This window comes from Trichechus manatus, unplaced genomic scaffold (genome assembly GCF_000243295.1).
Source record: "Trichechus manatus latirostris isolate Lorelei unplaced genomic scaffold, TriManLat1.0 scaffold00063, whole genome shotgun sequence".
Lineage (NCBI taxonomy): Eukaryota > Metazoa > Chordata > Mammalia > Sirenia > Trichechidae > Trichechus > Trichechus manatus.
The window spans coordinates 2,954,713-2,973,412 of record NW_004443999.1 but is presented as its reverse complement, the minus strand read 5'-3'; the positions used below and the strand labels follow the sequence as shown (position 1 = coordinate 2,973,412).

At 35.6% G+C, this 18,700-nt stretch overlaps 1 protein-coding gene across 1 annotated transcript in view; it reads right to left on the bottom strand.

The window, feature by feature from the left end:
• The window catches only part of DCC (DCC netrin 1 receptor), a 608,075-nt gene that overhangs the window by 568,671 nt on the left and 20,704 nt on the right, over positions 1 to 18,700 (bottom strand). The window contains exons 2-3 of the mRNA XM_004379240.2: positions 4,495 to 4,645; positions 1,933 to 2,069 (exon numbers count right to left, since the gene is read on the bottom strand). Coding sequence (XP_004379297.1) covers positions 1,933 to 2,069; positions 4,495 to 4,645 — 288 coding nt within the window. The remainder of the gene's footprint in view (positions 1 to 1,932; positions 2,070 to 4,494; positions 4,646 to 18,700) is intronic.

Sequence of the window (18,700 nt, the reverse complement as noted above, 5' to 3'; positions counted from 1 at the left end):
ATATTACACGTTAATTTAATTAAAATTTATTTCTTTATGTTGATATATGTCAATATTATCATATTGATTGATTTCTTATGTGATTAATACATTAAAATAATATTGCTCAGGATCTAATAGAAATGTTGTAAAGGAGACTTACCATCAAGCATGAAGAAAATCATTATCATCTAAGTACAAAACTATATCTAGGCATATATACTTCAATGAGACATAAGGAAATTATGGAATAAAATACAACAAGCTACTAAAATTATTCATCTCAGAGGGATAGGAATGCAAGGCCTGCAGCGGGGGAAACTATTAACTTTTTCCTTATGCATCTTTAGATAGTTTTACCTGCATTAAATAGCATATAATTATTTCTCATAATTTAAACAATTCCCAGAGAAAAAGACTATTAATATGCATGCATATATGTATGCTCATGCATATCTATCTAAGCTAATTTACTTAATTGATCCTCAGAAATCAGTATTTACACACATTCGGCTAAGATATCATTGAGGCATTCCATGTCAAAATGTTGCTCATTAATTTGATATAAAATTTGACCTTATGTATTTATAAGGAAGGGTTTACCTGTGATTAATATAAATTCTAGTTTATTTCATAACCACATTTGCCTTATGATTAGTAATATACATTATAATAAAATTTCTATGATAGTAATTCTGTGTTACTATACTTTGACATTGCAAATACGAAAGTTCTATTTTCTTAGTTTCACCAAAAAAAAAAAAAAACTCCATATAAAATATGGGGAAATTAAATTGTTGCCATTTGCAAGACAGCTGATATTTTAGTTAGAATAGTGCTACCCCTAAAACCAAGCATTAAAGGCTTCTGCTATTCTTAGCTTAATATTTATAGTTTGATCAAAGAACAAACAAGTCCATTGCCTAACCCATCATATACATTATTATGTTATCCGCAGATGAAAGTGTTTTCTGAATAAACTTTAAAGCCCAAAAGCAAAATGGTAGCATAATAATATTACAATACAGGTTAGCAGATATAGTCAGTGTACCATAGCTTCTCATTTCTACTGAATAACTTTTAAACAGCCTATGATTTTTCCTGGATTCTTTAAAAGGAAAATAATTTATTCTAGAGGAAAAAAATCCAAGTACTGATAACCAATTTTTTGTTGGTACAAGGAAAAGGAATTGAAATCCAAATGTTAAGTTACTTTCTCCAGACTACATGGCTCAAATGAAACTGGGTAAAAGAAATCTGGAAGAGTTGATAAAATGTGTGGTTGTTTGAGTACCTACTATATACAGGCACTATATAAAGTAAGTACTCAAACAACCACTCATTTATAAATTAGTAATTTGCAGTGATAGATATATGATGACTCGCTTTCTGAAAACATGAACCCATCTATGTCCTTAAATTTCTTTCGGTTTTTGCTATGAATGCTTTGCGTAGATGTATTTGATTTTCAACATAATACCTACAGTATTTCCATGTTAACAAAACAATCTTACCAACACTCTCGAATTTAATGTTGGAGACCTTGCCGTCTCAAGTAACATCTGTGTTTTCTATTCAACTGTATTTTTTTTTAATACAATTTCTTTCCTTTTTTTCATATTTCTTTTCCCCAGGGATGATATTTTGGAAGCTCTCAATTGTTATTCAACACAGCTATCAAGTAATCATTTTTGCTAGACTTCAGTTGTATCACTAGAATAATTACACTAAAGAGTGATATATCTGGACTTTAATTCAATGAGCTAGTGTTCAAATACTACATTTAACCCCTGTGCAATTAATTAAAGAAGGGCAAGGACACATGTGGAGTACTGGGATATTGCGAGTTTATACTAATAAACATAGTGAGTGATTTGGTGGTAAGAATTTACAGTGTATCTGTGATATATTTTGAAGGGTACAATGAAATCCCAGCTTGAGTTATTAACTTACCCAAGACTGTGAGCTCTGCAGAGGCACTAATATTCTCATTTTTATATGTGACAACACAGGTGTAAGTCCCACTGTCATCATCTGTCACGTTGGAGATAAGCAAGTTGCTTCCACCCAATAAAGAATACTTTTTGGACCTATAAGATATAAAGCATATAAAATTAAAGAGCAGGGTAGCATATGTGTATATTAAGCCAAGTACTCAATGGTTTACATAAAATTCACAATAGAATATTAAACTTATAGATTGAATGATTAAGTCGGAAAGAAACTCTAAGCCATGAGGGCTTAGTATCATCAGATACCATGGACTGCCAAAAGAAGGAAAAAAATCTGTCTTGGAAGAAGTACAGCCAGAAGGCTCCTTAGAAGCAAGGATGGCCCAACTTCATCTCATACTTTGGACATGTTATCAGGAGGGATCAGTCCCTGGAGAAGGACATCGTGCTTTGTAAAGTAGGTCAGCAAAAAAGAGGAAGATTGTCAATGAGATGGATTGACACAGTGGCTGCAACAATGGGCTCAAGCATAACAACGATTGTGAGGACAGCGCAGGACCAGGCAGTGTTTCATCCTGTTGTACATAGGGTTGCTTGATGGCACCTAACAACAACAACAACATCATCAGATTTACTGAGGAAAAATTTACTCAGAGTAAATGTTATGGATTGAATTGTGTCCTCCCAAAATGTGCGTCAGCTTGACTAGTCCATGATTCCCGATATCATGTGATTGTCCACCATTTTGTCATCTGATGTGATTTTCCTATGTGCTATAAATCCTACCTCTATGATATTAATGAGGGAGGATTAGCTGCAGTTAGGTTAATGAGGCAGGACTCAATGTACAAGATTAGGTTGTACCTTAAGACAATCTCTTTTGAGATATAAAAGAAAGAAGCGAGCAGAGAGACATGGGGTCCTCATATCACCAAGAAACAAGAGTGAGGAGAATAGCACTTCCTTTGGACCCCAGGTGCCTAAGCTGAGAAGCACTCAACCAGAGGAAGATTGAAGACAAAGACCTTTTCCCAGAGCCAAGAGAGAGAGAGAAAGCCTTCTCCTAGAGCTGGCACCCTGAGTTTGGACTTCTCAGCTCCTAAAATGTGAGAGAATAAATTTCTCTTTGTTAAAGTTACCTACTTGTGGCATTTCTGTTACAGCAGCACTAGATAACTAAGACAGTAAGCTTTCCCATTGGAAGGCCATGTGCAGTGACCAAAGAAATGAAACCGATTAAACTTGGAAGAAATTCTGAGAGGGAATTTATAGATAATCTCGTATAATTATCTCATTTTGTATTTCAGGACCTCAATTTCAAGAGAAGTAGTTGCCTACAGTAGAAGTCAATGTCCTGTGTCCTGACATCCCAATTTAATGACCATTAAATTGTCAGGGGCAGATTATCCAATAGGCAAGGTAGGCACGGTGCTTACCTTGTTTACCAGATCATCTGTAGTAAACAATTTCACGTTTTTTCACATCAAAGTTTCTGCTTCTAGGTATGGCTGGCATCTCTCTCCCCACCCTACAGCACCTTCCTACAGACTCGAAGTAGTGATATATGATATATGATGACTGGCTTTCTTTCCAATTTACAATCCCTGACAGAGACAGATTACCCACTGAGCAAGGTAAACATAGGTTTACTTGTGTTTATTTACTAATCCGTAGTGAAATTAAGTAAACACAAGTAAGCCTGTGTTTACCTTGCTTATTGAGTAATCTGACTCTGGTCATTGTACAAAGCCTCATTTCATATTGAAACTGAATATGAATACCTGGCTACATCCAGAGACCATATCTTGACATGCTGAAGTTGCACCCAGATATCTTGGTATGCTTTAATGTTCTCAGAAGGATTGTGATACCATACTATATACTGTTATATGAATAATTACTTAAGGTAGATGAAATTCAAGGATTAATTTATGACCTGTGGACCTACTTCATCATAGAAAATAAATATGTTAAGAAGGTGTATGCCAGTGACCAAAATCAATGAAATTAATTTCTTAAGGGCAGATCCATTTTATCAAAATGTTTCAAACCAGGTAGTTCATTCTATTAAGTATCTACTTTCTAACTGCCTTATTGTTAACTGCCCCCTTTGATTCAAAGCCAGCCAAGTTATCTTCCTGTTTTGTTTTAAATATTAGCAGTGGCCGAGATGATGACAGATACAATTGGAGCTAGAAAAATGTACAGAGCCTTTTATGACTTGCTACACATCTGGACTAAGGAATCTTGGTTTCTTTAAAAACGATTTTACTCTCTATATCATGTTATTAGGATGAGATCTTTGAAAGTATCTTTGCCGAAGGCTCTTTGGACAAAATAATCTCAGTGGCAAACCCTGCTTTCTAAATTTCCTTTCAGGATCAATCTCATGTATTTTGACGCTGTTTTCTCCACTTATCTCGGATGCTGTGGTTCATACACTATAATGTCAAAAATATCCAGTTATTATAAGAAAATACCCCACTATTTCTGGATACTCACATCACATTAGAGAAATACAAACAGTAGCATATACTCCACAAAAGCCCTAAATCGGTAATACCTGAGTTGGATGACTTCTTCTCCTCGTAACCAGGTAAAACTTGGAGGAGGATAGCCAGAAACACAGCACTCCAAGACGGCATCTTTTCCTTCAGTGGCTACTACGTTGGATGGTCGTTGCAGGAAGTACAGCTGCCTATGCAGTCCTGGGTCTATGAAAAGAAAACACAAGATCATACCTTTTATGAAAAACATTGCAAGGTATCTGATATAGCTTGAATCATTTCTTTTGTTTTTTCCTAGCAAGTCACAGTGATGGAGAAGATGGAAAGAAAAATGGAGAGATGCAAATAAAAGGTAAGAAATAACTTCTAGAATATTCTTTCTATCCTCAGTTTCTAGGATTAAAATATTCTTAGCTGTTGGCAAAATCATGGCATAAGACAAAGGGCATAAGCTTGAGGTGGCAAGTCTTGTTTAACTGGAAAACATGGCCACGTTTTCAAGTAACTTTTCTAAATCAGGAAAATTTCTACCAATAAGCATTATGATTTTCTGTTTTAATAATTCTGATGTGATTATTTCAAAAATGCATGCTGCAGCCAGCATTCTAAAGGGATTATACTAAATGTAATAAAACACTTTCTTAATTAATCAAGGAGGTAAAAACAGTAATGATTAAATTAGGCTTCAATATATTAAGAAATTCAAGGGATTGTGGTGTACAGAATTGTTACTTAAACTGTCTGAGATTTCTAAGTTTGGGGGATTTGTATTCTGTGCCTCCCTTGTTATCAGCTGAAACTTTTTGATATTTTCAGTTTGCCTATCACTAATGTCTATATTCCACTTTCTACTGCTTTGTTTATTTTTTCTGTAGCTTGAGAAATGAAATAAACATGTTAGAATTGTATTAAATCACATACAGGTACTGAGGGAGAGAATACACAGGTACCGAGAAAATATCCACTTTCTTCCAAAAAGGAAGTTACAACTGCATAATAAAGTTTGTATGTTTGCTCATTTTTATAGTAGTGAGTCTAAGCCTTTTGTTTATTTTTAATTCTTAGCTACATTTCCTAGAGTGAGTTCATCTGTAGAGCTGAGACTTTGGATAAATGAAGTGTTTTTGCATCCTCCTACTTCACCTGATGTATTTGCTAGTTTTATCTGTACAGCATTATTTATTTTTACTATAATTTCACTGGAACAGTGTCTATTCAATCTAGGTGATAGATGAAGACTTTTAAAACTAGCCATCATTTGTTACAAAATTGTTAATAAGCAAAAATTCCACAAAATCGTAAGCATAGGGTTCAACACTGTCAGGAAAGCTCCTTGAGGGTAGAGAGCTTCTCTTCCTCTTATTACCATATTTTTACACAAACAACGCACATCTTCTAAGTTGGTTTTCCAAGGGTGCCGTTCCCCAGGAAGTATTTTAGTAAGTAGCACTCCATCAATTTTTTTTTTTTTAACATGTTGATGTAAAAAAAAAAAAAATTAGCACAGTATGCTTACAAAAACACCTTGTAGGGGAAAGGTGTGGTTGGCAAACAAATGTAGAAGGTGTGCATTATTTGCATAACAATACAGTATATCAATTGTATTCATAATGCAGGAGCCTTGGTTGTGCAGTGGTTAAGCAGCAAGTCTGCTAACCAAAAGTTTGGCGGTTTGAACCCACCAGCCCCTCCAAGGGAGAAAGATGTGGCAATCTTCTTCTGTAAAGATTATAGCCTTGGAAAACCTATGGAGCAGTTCTGCTCTGTCCTGTAGGGTTGCTATGAGTTGGAATCCACTCCACGGCAATGGATTCGGTTTTTGGTTTTTATTTATAATGCCCACAGACCCACCAACACCTGCCTCACTGTTAGGTGGACTTGAAGAAAATCCTTCCTCCCATAGCTGTATCCACTGATCCGACCAAATTTCCATCAGTCAATGTGTATTTCGTTAAGATTGTTGTTATTGTTGTTAAGTACCATTGAGTCAGCTCTGACTCATGGTAACCTGATTAAACCTTACATATAACAGAACAAAATGTTGCCATTTTTATGATCATTATGTGTTTGAGTTCATTGTAGCTATTGTGTCAATCCATCTCATTAAAGGTTCTGATGTCTCATGTATTCAATCTAATGCATCGGATGCAATTAGCCTAAAAGCTATCATTTTGAAAACTCAAAGCAAAATTTTGAGGCAAGGAAGTCTTTAAAAACCAGGATTAAGTAAGGCTAATGGAGAACTGTCAAGAGAGATGAGGTCACACTGAGTCATGGTGTGGGCCACCGGTGATCAGAGAGGAAGTGATGTGGGAAAGCAACTGGGACACATTTCAATTTTGCTGCTAATCTTCCTTGGCCTGACCTGACTCCACACATGCTGATCACAGCTTAATGAAGAACACCAGCTCTCAAGGTAATAGGATAGTAATTGTCATCTAAGGTACTTTTTATGTGGAAAAAGAGAGACTCACACTTTCCCAGCCTTTTCACATCTGCTTCTAGTTTTTACAGCAACAAAAATAAATACCCTTCACAATGAAAATAGTGAAAGGATTTTCCAAATGTGTTAATCCTTATTAAACTAATATTGCAGAAAAAAATGACTCAAAACTTTCAACGAATGCTGGTGGTATGTTTCATTTCCCTTCTTGAAAGTGACATTCCAAATCAAACTAAGATGGCTTGAATGATAATATTGCTTAAATTATATTTCCTGAAATGGACAAGTTCCCAAAATGTGTATTAACAAACAGCTGTCTTTGTAATCGAGGCCTATCCACCTAAAAAAGGAGCCCTGGTGGTGCAGCGGTTAAAGAATTCGGCTGGTTAGGAATCTACCAGCTGATCTGCAGGAGAAAAATGTGGCAATCTGCTTCCCTAAAGATTACAGCCTTGGAAACCCTGTACAGTCGCTATGAGTCAGAATTGAGTCCACGGCAGTTGGTTTGTATTTTTTTTTTTTTTTGGTTGGGATCCATCCAAATGAACCCCTGGTAGTGAAGTGGCTAAGCACTCAGCTGCTAACCAAAAGGTCTGAGGTTCAGACTCACCAGCTGATCCATGAGAGAAAGATGTGGCAGTCTGCTTCTGTAAAGATTACAGCCTTAAAAACCCTATGGGGCGGTTCTACTCTGTCCTGTAGGGTCTCTATGAGTCAGAATCGACTTGACCACAATGGGTTGTTTGGACGATTTCAGCCGCGTATCCATCTAGAATACTATCCATGGAAACTAGCATGTAAAATCTAATTTCTTCTTCAAGCTAAAAGAAAATATACCTGAGACTTATATGTTGTTGTTGTTGGTGTCAAGTCTGTTCTGACTCACAGCAACCCTATGAACAACAGAACGAAACACTGCCTGGCCCTGTGCCATCTACGCAATCATTGTAATGCTAGGGCCCATCGTTGTAGCCACTGTGTCAACCCATTTCATTGAGGGTCTTCCTCTTTTTCACTGACCCTCTACTTCACAAAGCATGATGTCCTTCTCCAGGGACTGGTCTCTCCTAATAATATGTCCAAACTACTTGAAACAAAGTCACCCCATCCTTTCTTACAAGAAGCATTCTGGCTGTACTTCTTCCAAGACTGATTTGTTCATTCTGCCAGTCCATGGTACATTCAATATTCTTCCCCAACACCATACTTAAAGGCATCAATTCTTCTTCAGTCTTCTTTACTCATTGTCCAGATTTCGTATGTATATGAGGCTAGTGAAAATACCATGGCTTGGTGCAGGCACACCTTAGTCCTCAAAATGATATCTTTGCTTTCAAACACTTTAAAAAGGTCTTTTACAGCAGATTTCTCCAGTGCAATACGTAGTTTGGTTTCCCGACTACTGCTTCCATGGGTGTTGATTGTGGATCCAAGTAAAATGAAGTTCTTGACAACTTCAGTCTTTTCTCTGCTTATCATGATGTTGCTCATTGGTCCAGTAGTGAGGATTTCTGTTTTCTTTGTGTTGAGGTATAATCCATACTGAAGGCTGTAGTCTTTGAACTTCATCAGTAACTGCTTCAAGTCCTCTTCACTTTTAGCGAGCAAGGTTGTGTCATCTGCTTACTGCAGGTTGTTAATGAGTCTTCCTACAATCCTAATGCCACTTTCTTCCTCATATAGTCCAGTTTCTCAGATTATTTTCTCAGCATACAAATTGAATAAGTATGGTGAAAGGATACAATCCTGAAGCACAGCTTTCCTGACTTTAAACCATGAAGTATCCTCTTGTTCTGTTAGAACGACTGCCTCTTGGTCTACGTACAGGTTACCCAAGAGAACAATTAAGTGTTTTGGGATTCCCATTCTTTGCAATGTTATCCATAATTTGTTATGATCCACAGAGTGTAATGTCTTTGCATACTCAATAAAAAGAGGTAAACACGTTTCTGGTATTCTCTGCTTTCAGCCAAGATCCATCTGACATCAGCAATGATATCCCTGGTTCCACATCCTCTTCTGAGTCTGGCTTGAATTTTTTGGCAGTTCCCTGTTGGTGCACTGCTGCAACAGCTTTTGAATGATTTTCAGCATAATTTTACTTGAGTGTGATATTAATGATATTGTTCAATAATTTCCTCTTTCTGTTGGATCACCTTTCTTTGGAATGAGCACAAATATGGATCTCTTTCAGGCAGCTGGCAAGGTAGCTGTTCTCCAAATTTCTTGGCATAGACAATTGAGTACCCACAGTGCTGCATCAGTTCACTGAAACATCTCAGCTGGTATTCCGTCAATTCCTGGAACCATGTTTTTCACCAATGCTTTCAGTGCAGCTTGGACCTCTTTCTTCAGTAGCACTGGTTCTTGATCATATGCTACCTCCTGAAATGGTTGAACATTGACCAATTCTTTTTGGTACAGTGACTCTGTGTATTCCTTCCATCTTCTTTTTATGCTTCCTGCATTGTTCAATTTTTTACCCATGGAATCCTTCAATATTGCAACTTAAGGCTTGAATTTTTTCTTCAGTTCTTTCAGCTTGAGCTAAATCCAGGTCTTTGCACATGTCATTATAACATTTTACTTTGTCTTCTTGAGCCACTCTTTGAAATCTTCTGTTCAGCTCCTTTATTTCATCATTTCTTCCATTCGTTTTAGCTACTCTATGTTCAAGAGCAAGTTTCAGAGTCTCTTCTGACATCCATTTTGGTCTTTCTTTCCTGTCTCTTTAATGACCTCTTGCTTTCTTCATGTATGATGTCCTTGATGTTATTCTACACTCGTCTGGTCTTCAGTCATTAGTGTTCAATGCGTCAAATCTATTCTTGAGATGGTATCTAAATTCAGGTGGGATATACTCAGGGTTGTATTTTGGCTCTTGTGGACTTGCTCTAATTTTTTCAGCTTCAATTTGAATTCATATATGAGTAATTGATGGTCTGTTCTGCAGTTGGCCCCTGACCTTGTTCTGACTGATGATAGTGGGCTTCTCCATCATCTCTTTCCACAAATGTAGTCAATTTGATTCCTATGTTTTCCATCCAGTGAGATCCATGTGTATAGTCACTGTTTATGCTGTTTAAAAAAGGTATTTGTAATGAAGAAGTCATTGGTCTTGCAAAATTCTATCATATGATCTTTGGCATGTCTGTCACCAAGGTCCTATTTTCCAACTACCAATCCTTCTTCTTTGTTTACAACTTTTGCATTCCAATCACCAGTAATTATGAATGCATCTTGATTGCATGTTTGTTCAATATCAGAGGGCAGAAGCTGGTAAAAATCTTCAATTTCTTCAACTTAGGCCTTAGTGTTTGGTGCATAAATTTGAGTAACAGTTGTATTAACCGGTCTTCTTTGTAGGCTTACTGATATTATCCTGTCACTGACAGTATTGTACTTCAGGATAAATATTGAAATGTTCTTTTTGAGAATGAATGTGATACCATTCTTCTTCATCATTTCTGGCATAGTAAACCATATAATCGATTGTCCACTTCAAAATGGCCAGTACCAGTCACAGAGGTCTCAGGACACCATGTGTCTGTCAGTTTGTTGTATTGCGGTGGCTTGAGTGTTGCTGTGATACTGGAAGCTTTGCCACCAGTATTTCAAATACCAGCAGGGTCACCTTTGGTGGAGAGGTTTCAGAGGAGCTTCCAGTCTAAGACAGACTAGGAAGAAGGACCTGGTGGTCTACTTCTGAAAAAACTGGCCAGTGGAAAACTTATGAAAAGCAGCAGAACATTGTCTGATATAGTGCTGGAAAATGAGTCCCTCAGGTTGGCAGGCATTCAAAATATGACTGGGGAAGAGCTGCCTCCTGGAAGGAGAGTTGACCTTAATGAATTGGAAGGAGTCAAGCTTTTGAGACCTTCATTTGCTGATGTGGCATAACTCAGAATGAAAAGAAACAGCTGCAAACATCCATTAATAATCAGAATGTGAGACCTATACGAAATACAAATTTACCCCTGTAACAGCCGACAATTTAACACACTGTTATAATTTCTTTAATCAGGAAATAGAACCATGTAACACAAAGTGGGTATCTTTTTTTTTTTAATTTTTGTTATCATTTATGAAACAATTGAGCAGATAGTACAAAGATTTCCCATATAGCAGCCCCCCTCCTCCACACACAATTTCCTCTATTATTAGCACCTTTTTTTGGTATGGTATGTTTGTTACAATTGATGAACCAATATTAACACATTTTTAACTAAAGTCTATAGTAGAATTTTTGCCTTCCTTGAGGTAGACCCAGGTTAGATTCCTGGCCAATGTACCTCAAGGGCAGCCACGACTCATCTGTCGGTGGAGGCTTGCTTGTTGTGATGCTGAACAGGTTTCCGTGGAGCTTCTAGACCAAGACAGACTATGAAGAAAGGTCTGGATATCTACTTTCAAATACTAGCCAGTGAAAATCCCATGGATCAAAAATGTCTAATCCCATTGTGCATGGGGTTGCCATGAGTCAGGGGCCAACTCGACAACAGTTAACAACAACATAGTTTACACTAAGCTTCACTCTGTGTTGTACAGTTCTATGGGTTTTGACAAATGCATAAAGTCATGTATATACCATTACAGATCATATGGAATAATTTCATTGCCCTAAAAATTCCATGTGCTCCACTCTATTCATCTCTTCCCACCCTTTCACTGTCCCAGAAACCCAAGGCAAATACTGATCTGTTTATTGTTTCTGTAGTTGTGTTTTTTTCCAGAATGTCATATATAACTGGAATCATACAGTATGTAGCTATATGCTACAAAAATGCTATAAATTTCCCTCTAGGAACTGTTTTTACTTCATCCTACACATTTTGATAAGTTTATTTTCATTTTTATTTAATTCAACATATTTGTAAATTCCTTTTGAGATATTTCCTTTGACCTGTAGTGTTATTTAGAAACATCTAGTTAAATCTCCAAATATTTGAGAATTTTCCAGCTACCTTTCTCTTATTGATTTCTAGCATAATTTCATTGTGGTCAGAGAGCATAATTTGCATGGTGTGTGCTATTTTGCATTTGTTAAGTTGTGTTTTGTGGCCCCAAATTCTCTAGCTTTAATTGAGCATTTTATATAATTCCATTTTGGCTTCTTTCTTAGTATATGAATTTTGCTTCTATTTAAAATTTTTAAGTACTTGTCCTAGAGTATGCAATATACTTTTACAGCTAATCTAGGTCTACGTGTAACTAACACTATATTGCTTCAAGTGTAGTGCACTTACCTTAAAACAGAGTGCCCTAATTCCTCTCTTGCATCCCTTAAAAGATTGCAGTAATTCATTCCACTTATCCATACCCTATAATCAATCACCCAATACATTGTTGCTATTACTAATTTAAACAGTTGTCTACTGGATCAAATAAGAAGAAAAAAAATTATTTTACTCTCATTTATTTTTTCTCTGATGCTCTATCTTTCTTTATGTAGTTACTACTGTCTGATCTGTATCACCTTCCTTCTCTCTGAAGACGATCTTCTAATATTTCTTGCAAAGCAGGTGTACTGGAGATATATATATATATTTTTTTATGTTTGATTTTTGAGTTCTGTTATTGTACTTTTAGGATGATTTTGGCTACTTGCAGAGTCGTTATTAAACTGGATATTCACCATATTTTTTTCCTTTAAAATGCGATTTTTCAAGAAGGATTAAGAAAGTATATTTGTATTCTGAAAAACACAGGAAGGTGAAAATGTAAATATCAAGGTTAACATCGTGTGATGGAATTATGGGTGATTTTTATTTTCATTTTTGGATTTTTCTGTATTTCCTAAAGGTTTTAAAAAGAACAGATATTAGTTTTAGAATGAAGAGTTACTTTAAACTCAAGAGTTGTAAGGTAGATGGAAATATACAAGAGGCAAATAAATTGTAAAAGTTAATGACTAAAACTCTCAGCAAATGTTTAAGAGCAGATGAAAATTTTTCCTCTAGAATCCATAATAACATAGGTGAAGAAGCTCTGGAATGTATGATTTTTAATTTCTAGGTCATGGCTCCTATTGACTAAATTTATTTTAACAGAACTATGCCAGAATCAGTAATTGCTGATAAAAAAAAATTATTAAAAAAATCATTTGTGTTCCTGCATTCATTTGGGCACTGACTCTTCAAACTCAAATTAAGTTATTCAGTTAACAGAATATGATGAATTTTTCCAGTGAATTAATAAGCATGATACCATAGGAAATGGCATCAAAATACAATGTTCTAGTTCATAAACTGAGTGATACATACACAAATGGTCATTTTAATTTTATTCTTTAACTGTACATATGTTTCACATACTTTTATGTATGTATGATATATTTTACAATAAAAATTAAAATAAAATGCAAGTGTGGATTCTAGAAAACAATTCTGGAAACAGCTTCACAGTCAATTCAGCAAAAACTGATATTTTTTTCCAACATCAAATTTTTATATGAAAAACGAAAGAATGCAGACCTCTTTAATATGACTTTCATGGAAGTGAACGCACAAAATTATGCAACTATTTTTCTACATTGATTACAAGCACTCATGATTTGCTTGCACTAAAACTCCATTTAGCTCTTTCTTGTTGAGGAGAGAATGTTAGCCTGATTCTTTGACCTGATCCCATTGTCATCCTGGTGGCAGCACAGCTGATCTTACTCTGAGAGCAAGAGGTTGTACGTAAACAAAGAATGGAAAAACAGTCACTACAGCCATACTGATCTCTGAGTACATAAATTGCATTAAAGTATAGAGCCGACATTTGGTGGCATGTTGCCTTTATTATTCTTTACTTTTTTTCTTTCCTTTTCATTTTTAGCTTAATCTTTTTTTGTGGGGGTTGGGGGAGGTTGGAGAGGACTGATTTACAATCATTAGGAAAAAGAATAATGACGTAGATAGTGGATCTCAAACTGTTTGGTCTCAGGAACCCTTTCCACTCTTAAAAATTTCTTTAATGATTGGTTTAATAGAAGATATCTGTATTCTTATTTCTCTTTCTGTATTCATTGTGTTCTGATATATATATATAAATATATATACTTTTGCCATTTTAACCATTTGCAAGTGTACAATCCAGTGGCATTAATCATGCTCACAATATTGTGCAACCATCATCACTATTTTTTCCCAAACTTTTTCATCACCCCAAACAGAAACTCTGTGCCCAGTAAGCAATAACTCCTCATTTCCCTAGCCCTCAAGTCCACACAAACAACTAATCTACTTTTTGTCTCTATGTATTTGTCTATTCTAGATATTTCATATAAATTTATATTTTACCTAAATCATATAATATTTGTCCTTTTATGTCTGGATTATTTCTCTTAGCATAATTGTTTTCAAGCTTCATCCACAACATAGCATGTATCACAACTTCATACTTTTTATGGCAGAATAATATTCCTTTTGTACGTATATACTGTCTTTTTTAGTTCATTCATCTATTGATGGACACCTGGGTTGTTTCTGCCTTTTGGCTATTGTGAATAATGTTGCAGTGAATATTGGTGTACAAGTATTTGTTTGAGTCCTTGCTTTCTTCTTCTTTTTTTTTTTTTTTTTTTGACATATGCCCAAGAGTGGAATTGCTTGATCATATGCTAATTCTATGTTTAACTTTTTAAGAAACCGCCAAACTGTTTTCCACAGTGATTGCTCTCTTTTACATTCCCACCATCAGTGAACAAAGGCTCCACTTTCTCTACATCCTTGACAACTTTTGCTACTTTCTAACGTTTTTAAATAATAGCCATCCTAGTGTGTAAGAAGTAGTATCACATAGTCATTTTTATTTCCATCTCCCTAATGACTAAAACTGTTAAACATCTCTTCACAAGTTTATTAGCCGTTTGCATTTTTTTTGAGAAATGTTTATTCAAGCTCTTTTCCTATTTTTTTTAACTGGATTGATTGCCTTTTTTGTTGTTGAGTGTTGTTGTTGTTGTTGTTACATTCCATCGAGTCGATTCTGACTCACAGGAGCCCTATGTACAACAGAACAGAACACTGCCCGGTCCTGCACCATCCTCACAATCATTGTTATGTTTGAGCCCATTGTTGCAGCCATTGTGTCAGTCCATCTTATTGAGGGTCTTTCTCTTTTTCACTGACCCTCTACCTTATCAAGCATGATGTCCTTCAGGGACTGGTTCCTCCTGATAACACGTCCAAAGTATGTGAGACGAAGTTTCGCCATCCTTGCTTCCAAGGAGCACTCTGACTGTACTTCTTCCAAGACAGACTGCTGCGTTGTAGGAGTCCTTATCTATCCTGGATATTAAACCCTTATAAGATATATGATCTCCAAATGTTTTCTCTCATTCTGTAGATTGTGTTTTCACTTTCTTGATTTATGTCCTCTGTTGCACCATTTTTTTATTATTTTAATGAAGTCTAATTTATTTTTTCTTCTGTTGCTTATGCTTTTGATGTCGTATCTAAGAATTTGCTGCCAAATACTAGGTCCTGAAGATTTACCTCTATGTTTTCTTCTAACAGTTTTATGGTTTGGGCCCTTATACTTAGTTGCTCCATTTTGAGGTAATGAGGGAAGGGTCCACTTTCATTCTTCTGCATGTGGAAATCCGGTTGTCCACTAGCATTTGTTGAAGAGACTCTTCTTTCATCTGTTGAACGGACTTGGCACCTTTGTCAAAAATCAGTTGGCTATAACTGTATGGGTTTATTTTGGACTTTTAATTATATGCCATTGTCCTATATGTCTATCCTTACACTAGTACTACACTGTTTTGAATATTGTAGCTTTGTAGTGCATTTTGAAATCAAGACGTGTGAGTCCTCCTATTTTGTTATTTTTTTCAGGATTGCTTTGGTTATTTAGGGCCATTTACAATTCTTCGATATATTGTTTTGATTAAGTACTTGAAAAAAACCTGACCTTATATAGATACAGATCTGGAAAAGAGAGGAGTATTTTAATATTTTTTCAGATAATTGTAGATATTATTTTTTAACGCAACACCAAAATTCAATAGGAAGTAGTTTTTAGAAGTTAGTTGTAATATGGAACCTGACACCATATCAATGACTATTTTGTGCTGTGTTATATTAAAATCTTTGATCTGTCTTGTGTTTTAAATAGATCTTTTATCCATGTATGCTATTGTAACATCAATCACGGGCCATTCAGAACTGTCCTCTGAACGAGATAGGTCTTTCAAATGCTGACACATTTCATTACACAACATCAAAAAATCTCATTTGTTACTATCACCACCAATCCTATGTGAAAGGTCCTGAAATGTTACTTCCAGGCTTCTGGTGGTAGATACAAGTTTTCCAAATTTCTAATTTTAACTTGAAAGCTTAAATTTTATCATTGCCAACAAATACTCTTTTCCTTGAAGTGACAAGCTCACTTTGTTCATTTTTGAATGAATGTGTAACAAATACCAAAGTCTGAATAGCCATTTTTTTTTTTTCCTTCTGATTCTGTTTATTGCTCTTTCAAGTAGAAAATATGTTGGGGAGGGGGACTGCTAGTTGAGCTTGAAACTCATGATCACAGAAGTGTTTTTTTTTTTTTTTTTGGTGAGAAAACCATTATACTTTGATATCCTTCATGTGTATTTCCCATTTTGACACACAGAATATTAAAAACGTGTACTTAAGGATTGAGATTTAATAAAATTAAAATATTTTACTGCTTCATCAAGACCATTCTTATAGCAACATGGTGAAATATACAAATGACATATTATTATTAAAATAGTTTGACCTCACAGATCTCCTGAAACATCTCAAGCAACCCTAAGGATCCATGGACCATACTTTGAGAACAAGGTCTCAACAAAATCAGTCATTCTTCTGAAACACCCAGGGAGCCCATTTCCTCTCATCATGGGAAAAGGTTTCATTTTTCAAGTAGAAATTGATAAATTAATTATACTTCTTCTCCTCCACCTCTACTTTCTCTACTTGTTGTTGTTATTATTTATATTCAGGAGGGCAGTGCAAAACTTCAGTGTTTCCAATTACTGTCTTTCAGTAATAGACTATTAAACGTCAAGGGGTATCTTGGATCATACACCCGGACACATTTACCTACAGTTGACATGTTCAGAAATAAAAACTCACTGTTTCCAGGGACCATGCCCCCAAAGGGTATTAGTGAAAGTGGAGAGAGTACTTTCTGCCTAAAAGCATTTCCAAAAAGTGTTTTTATTAGATATTACTCTGGCCAAATTAATCCAGTTTGTGAGAACAACTGAAAGCTAGATTGGTTCTCTTCATACAGTTTTTCCCAAATTCCTTGGGAGCCACATAAGTTTGTCTTTACTCGTGATAGATGACTAGGGTGACCCTGTAAATTATCCAAACTGGGACACATTTTAGAGTTAAAGGGTACTCAATTTGTAATTATTCTAGGACATTAGATGTGATGGAGAGTATCCCAGGCAAACTGGAATGCGTACTTACTGTGTTTTGACAAAGGCTTTTCTTTAAGGGGGCCATTTTTGTAAAGTATTGTTTAAGAATCTTAAAACTAATCTTAGCTGGATGGATTTAAAAAAAATAATTGTGGCATAGAGAGATTGAATTATGGGCTGTTAGCATGTGTGTCAGCAAGAAAAAAAATTACATTTACGCAACTTAATAACCGTCTTCCTCAAAATAGCCAATAGTTGTTTTTAATTTTTAGGCTTTCTGAATGCAAAACTTGTTTTTCTCATTGTGTACTCCTTGGTTATCTTTAATAAATTACTGTTTCAATGGACTATCAAACACTTCTCCAATTGGAAATGAAAGGGCTCTGCAGGCTACCCATGCGGTATTCTCTTTGATTTCTTCCCAGGCATAAGAGTTACAAATTAATTTAACTTCACAGAGCTATTTGCCTCTGACTGCATCTTCAGTTTCATGCTAACCTACTGTTCAGCTGCTGGCTTTTCCTCCACTCCCCATCTAGCTCTGTTTCAGGAAATTCAAGCAGGACCCATGTGTCTTCAAATATCAGTAACATGTGTTCTGAGAGGAAAATTCCACGTCACTCCATCTTAACTCTGTGTTTAGAATGTCTTTCATTGAAAACCAGTCTAATCCAGACTGATCACAGGAATCACAATTTACTTACTAAACATGAAAAACTTCATTCTGGCCTTAAGCCAAGGAGCTTTGAACAGAGAGGGAGAAGGGAGACATTTATCAGTAGCTATTATTCATCACTCTATGATTCTATTACTTTCATTCCTCATTTACACCAATTCGGTACTAAAACTGACATTCCCTCTCTGTAAATATTCCTACATCTGTTCATATTTCCTCTTTTATTCTCCATGTACACACACATATTGCTATTTGTGGTTATAGTTGGGAGGAAGAAAAGGGAGCTTCTATTCTTATCATTGACGTATGTCTATATCCCTTCTGTCCCACAGGCAAATTTTGAGTCTATCGGTTCCATTTTGTAGCAGGTCCGAGGAAGTGATTTTTCGTTTATAGGATTTTTTTTCCATTTGAAGCTGACAGAAAACAAATGTTGCCATTATGATGTGTCAAAGTTAGTTTAAGGAATCCAGAAATCTTCATAATTTATATATGCATAAAGCAACATTTAAAACTTGCCCAGAAAAGTAATGGATTTTTTTTTAATTCTATCACTTGTTTTTAAGAAAGAACCAAAAATATGTGGATTGTTTTCTACCTGGCCAATGTTGAATCAATAAAGGTGTGCCAACAACTCATAACAAAATAAGTCTTTTTTTTTTTTTAATATTCCAGGAATAAATAGTTATCAAACAGGACCTGAGAAGAAAGATATACCAATCTATTCACTTGTGTGCGTGTGTGCGT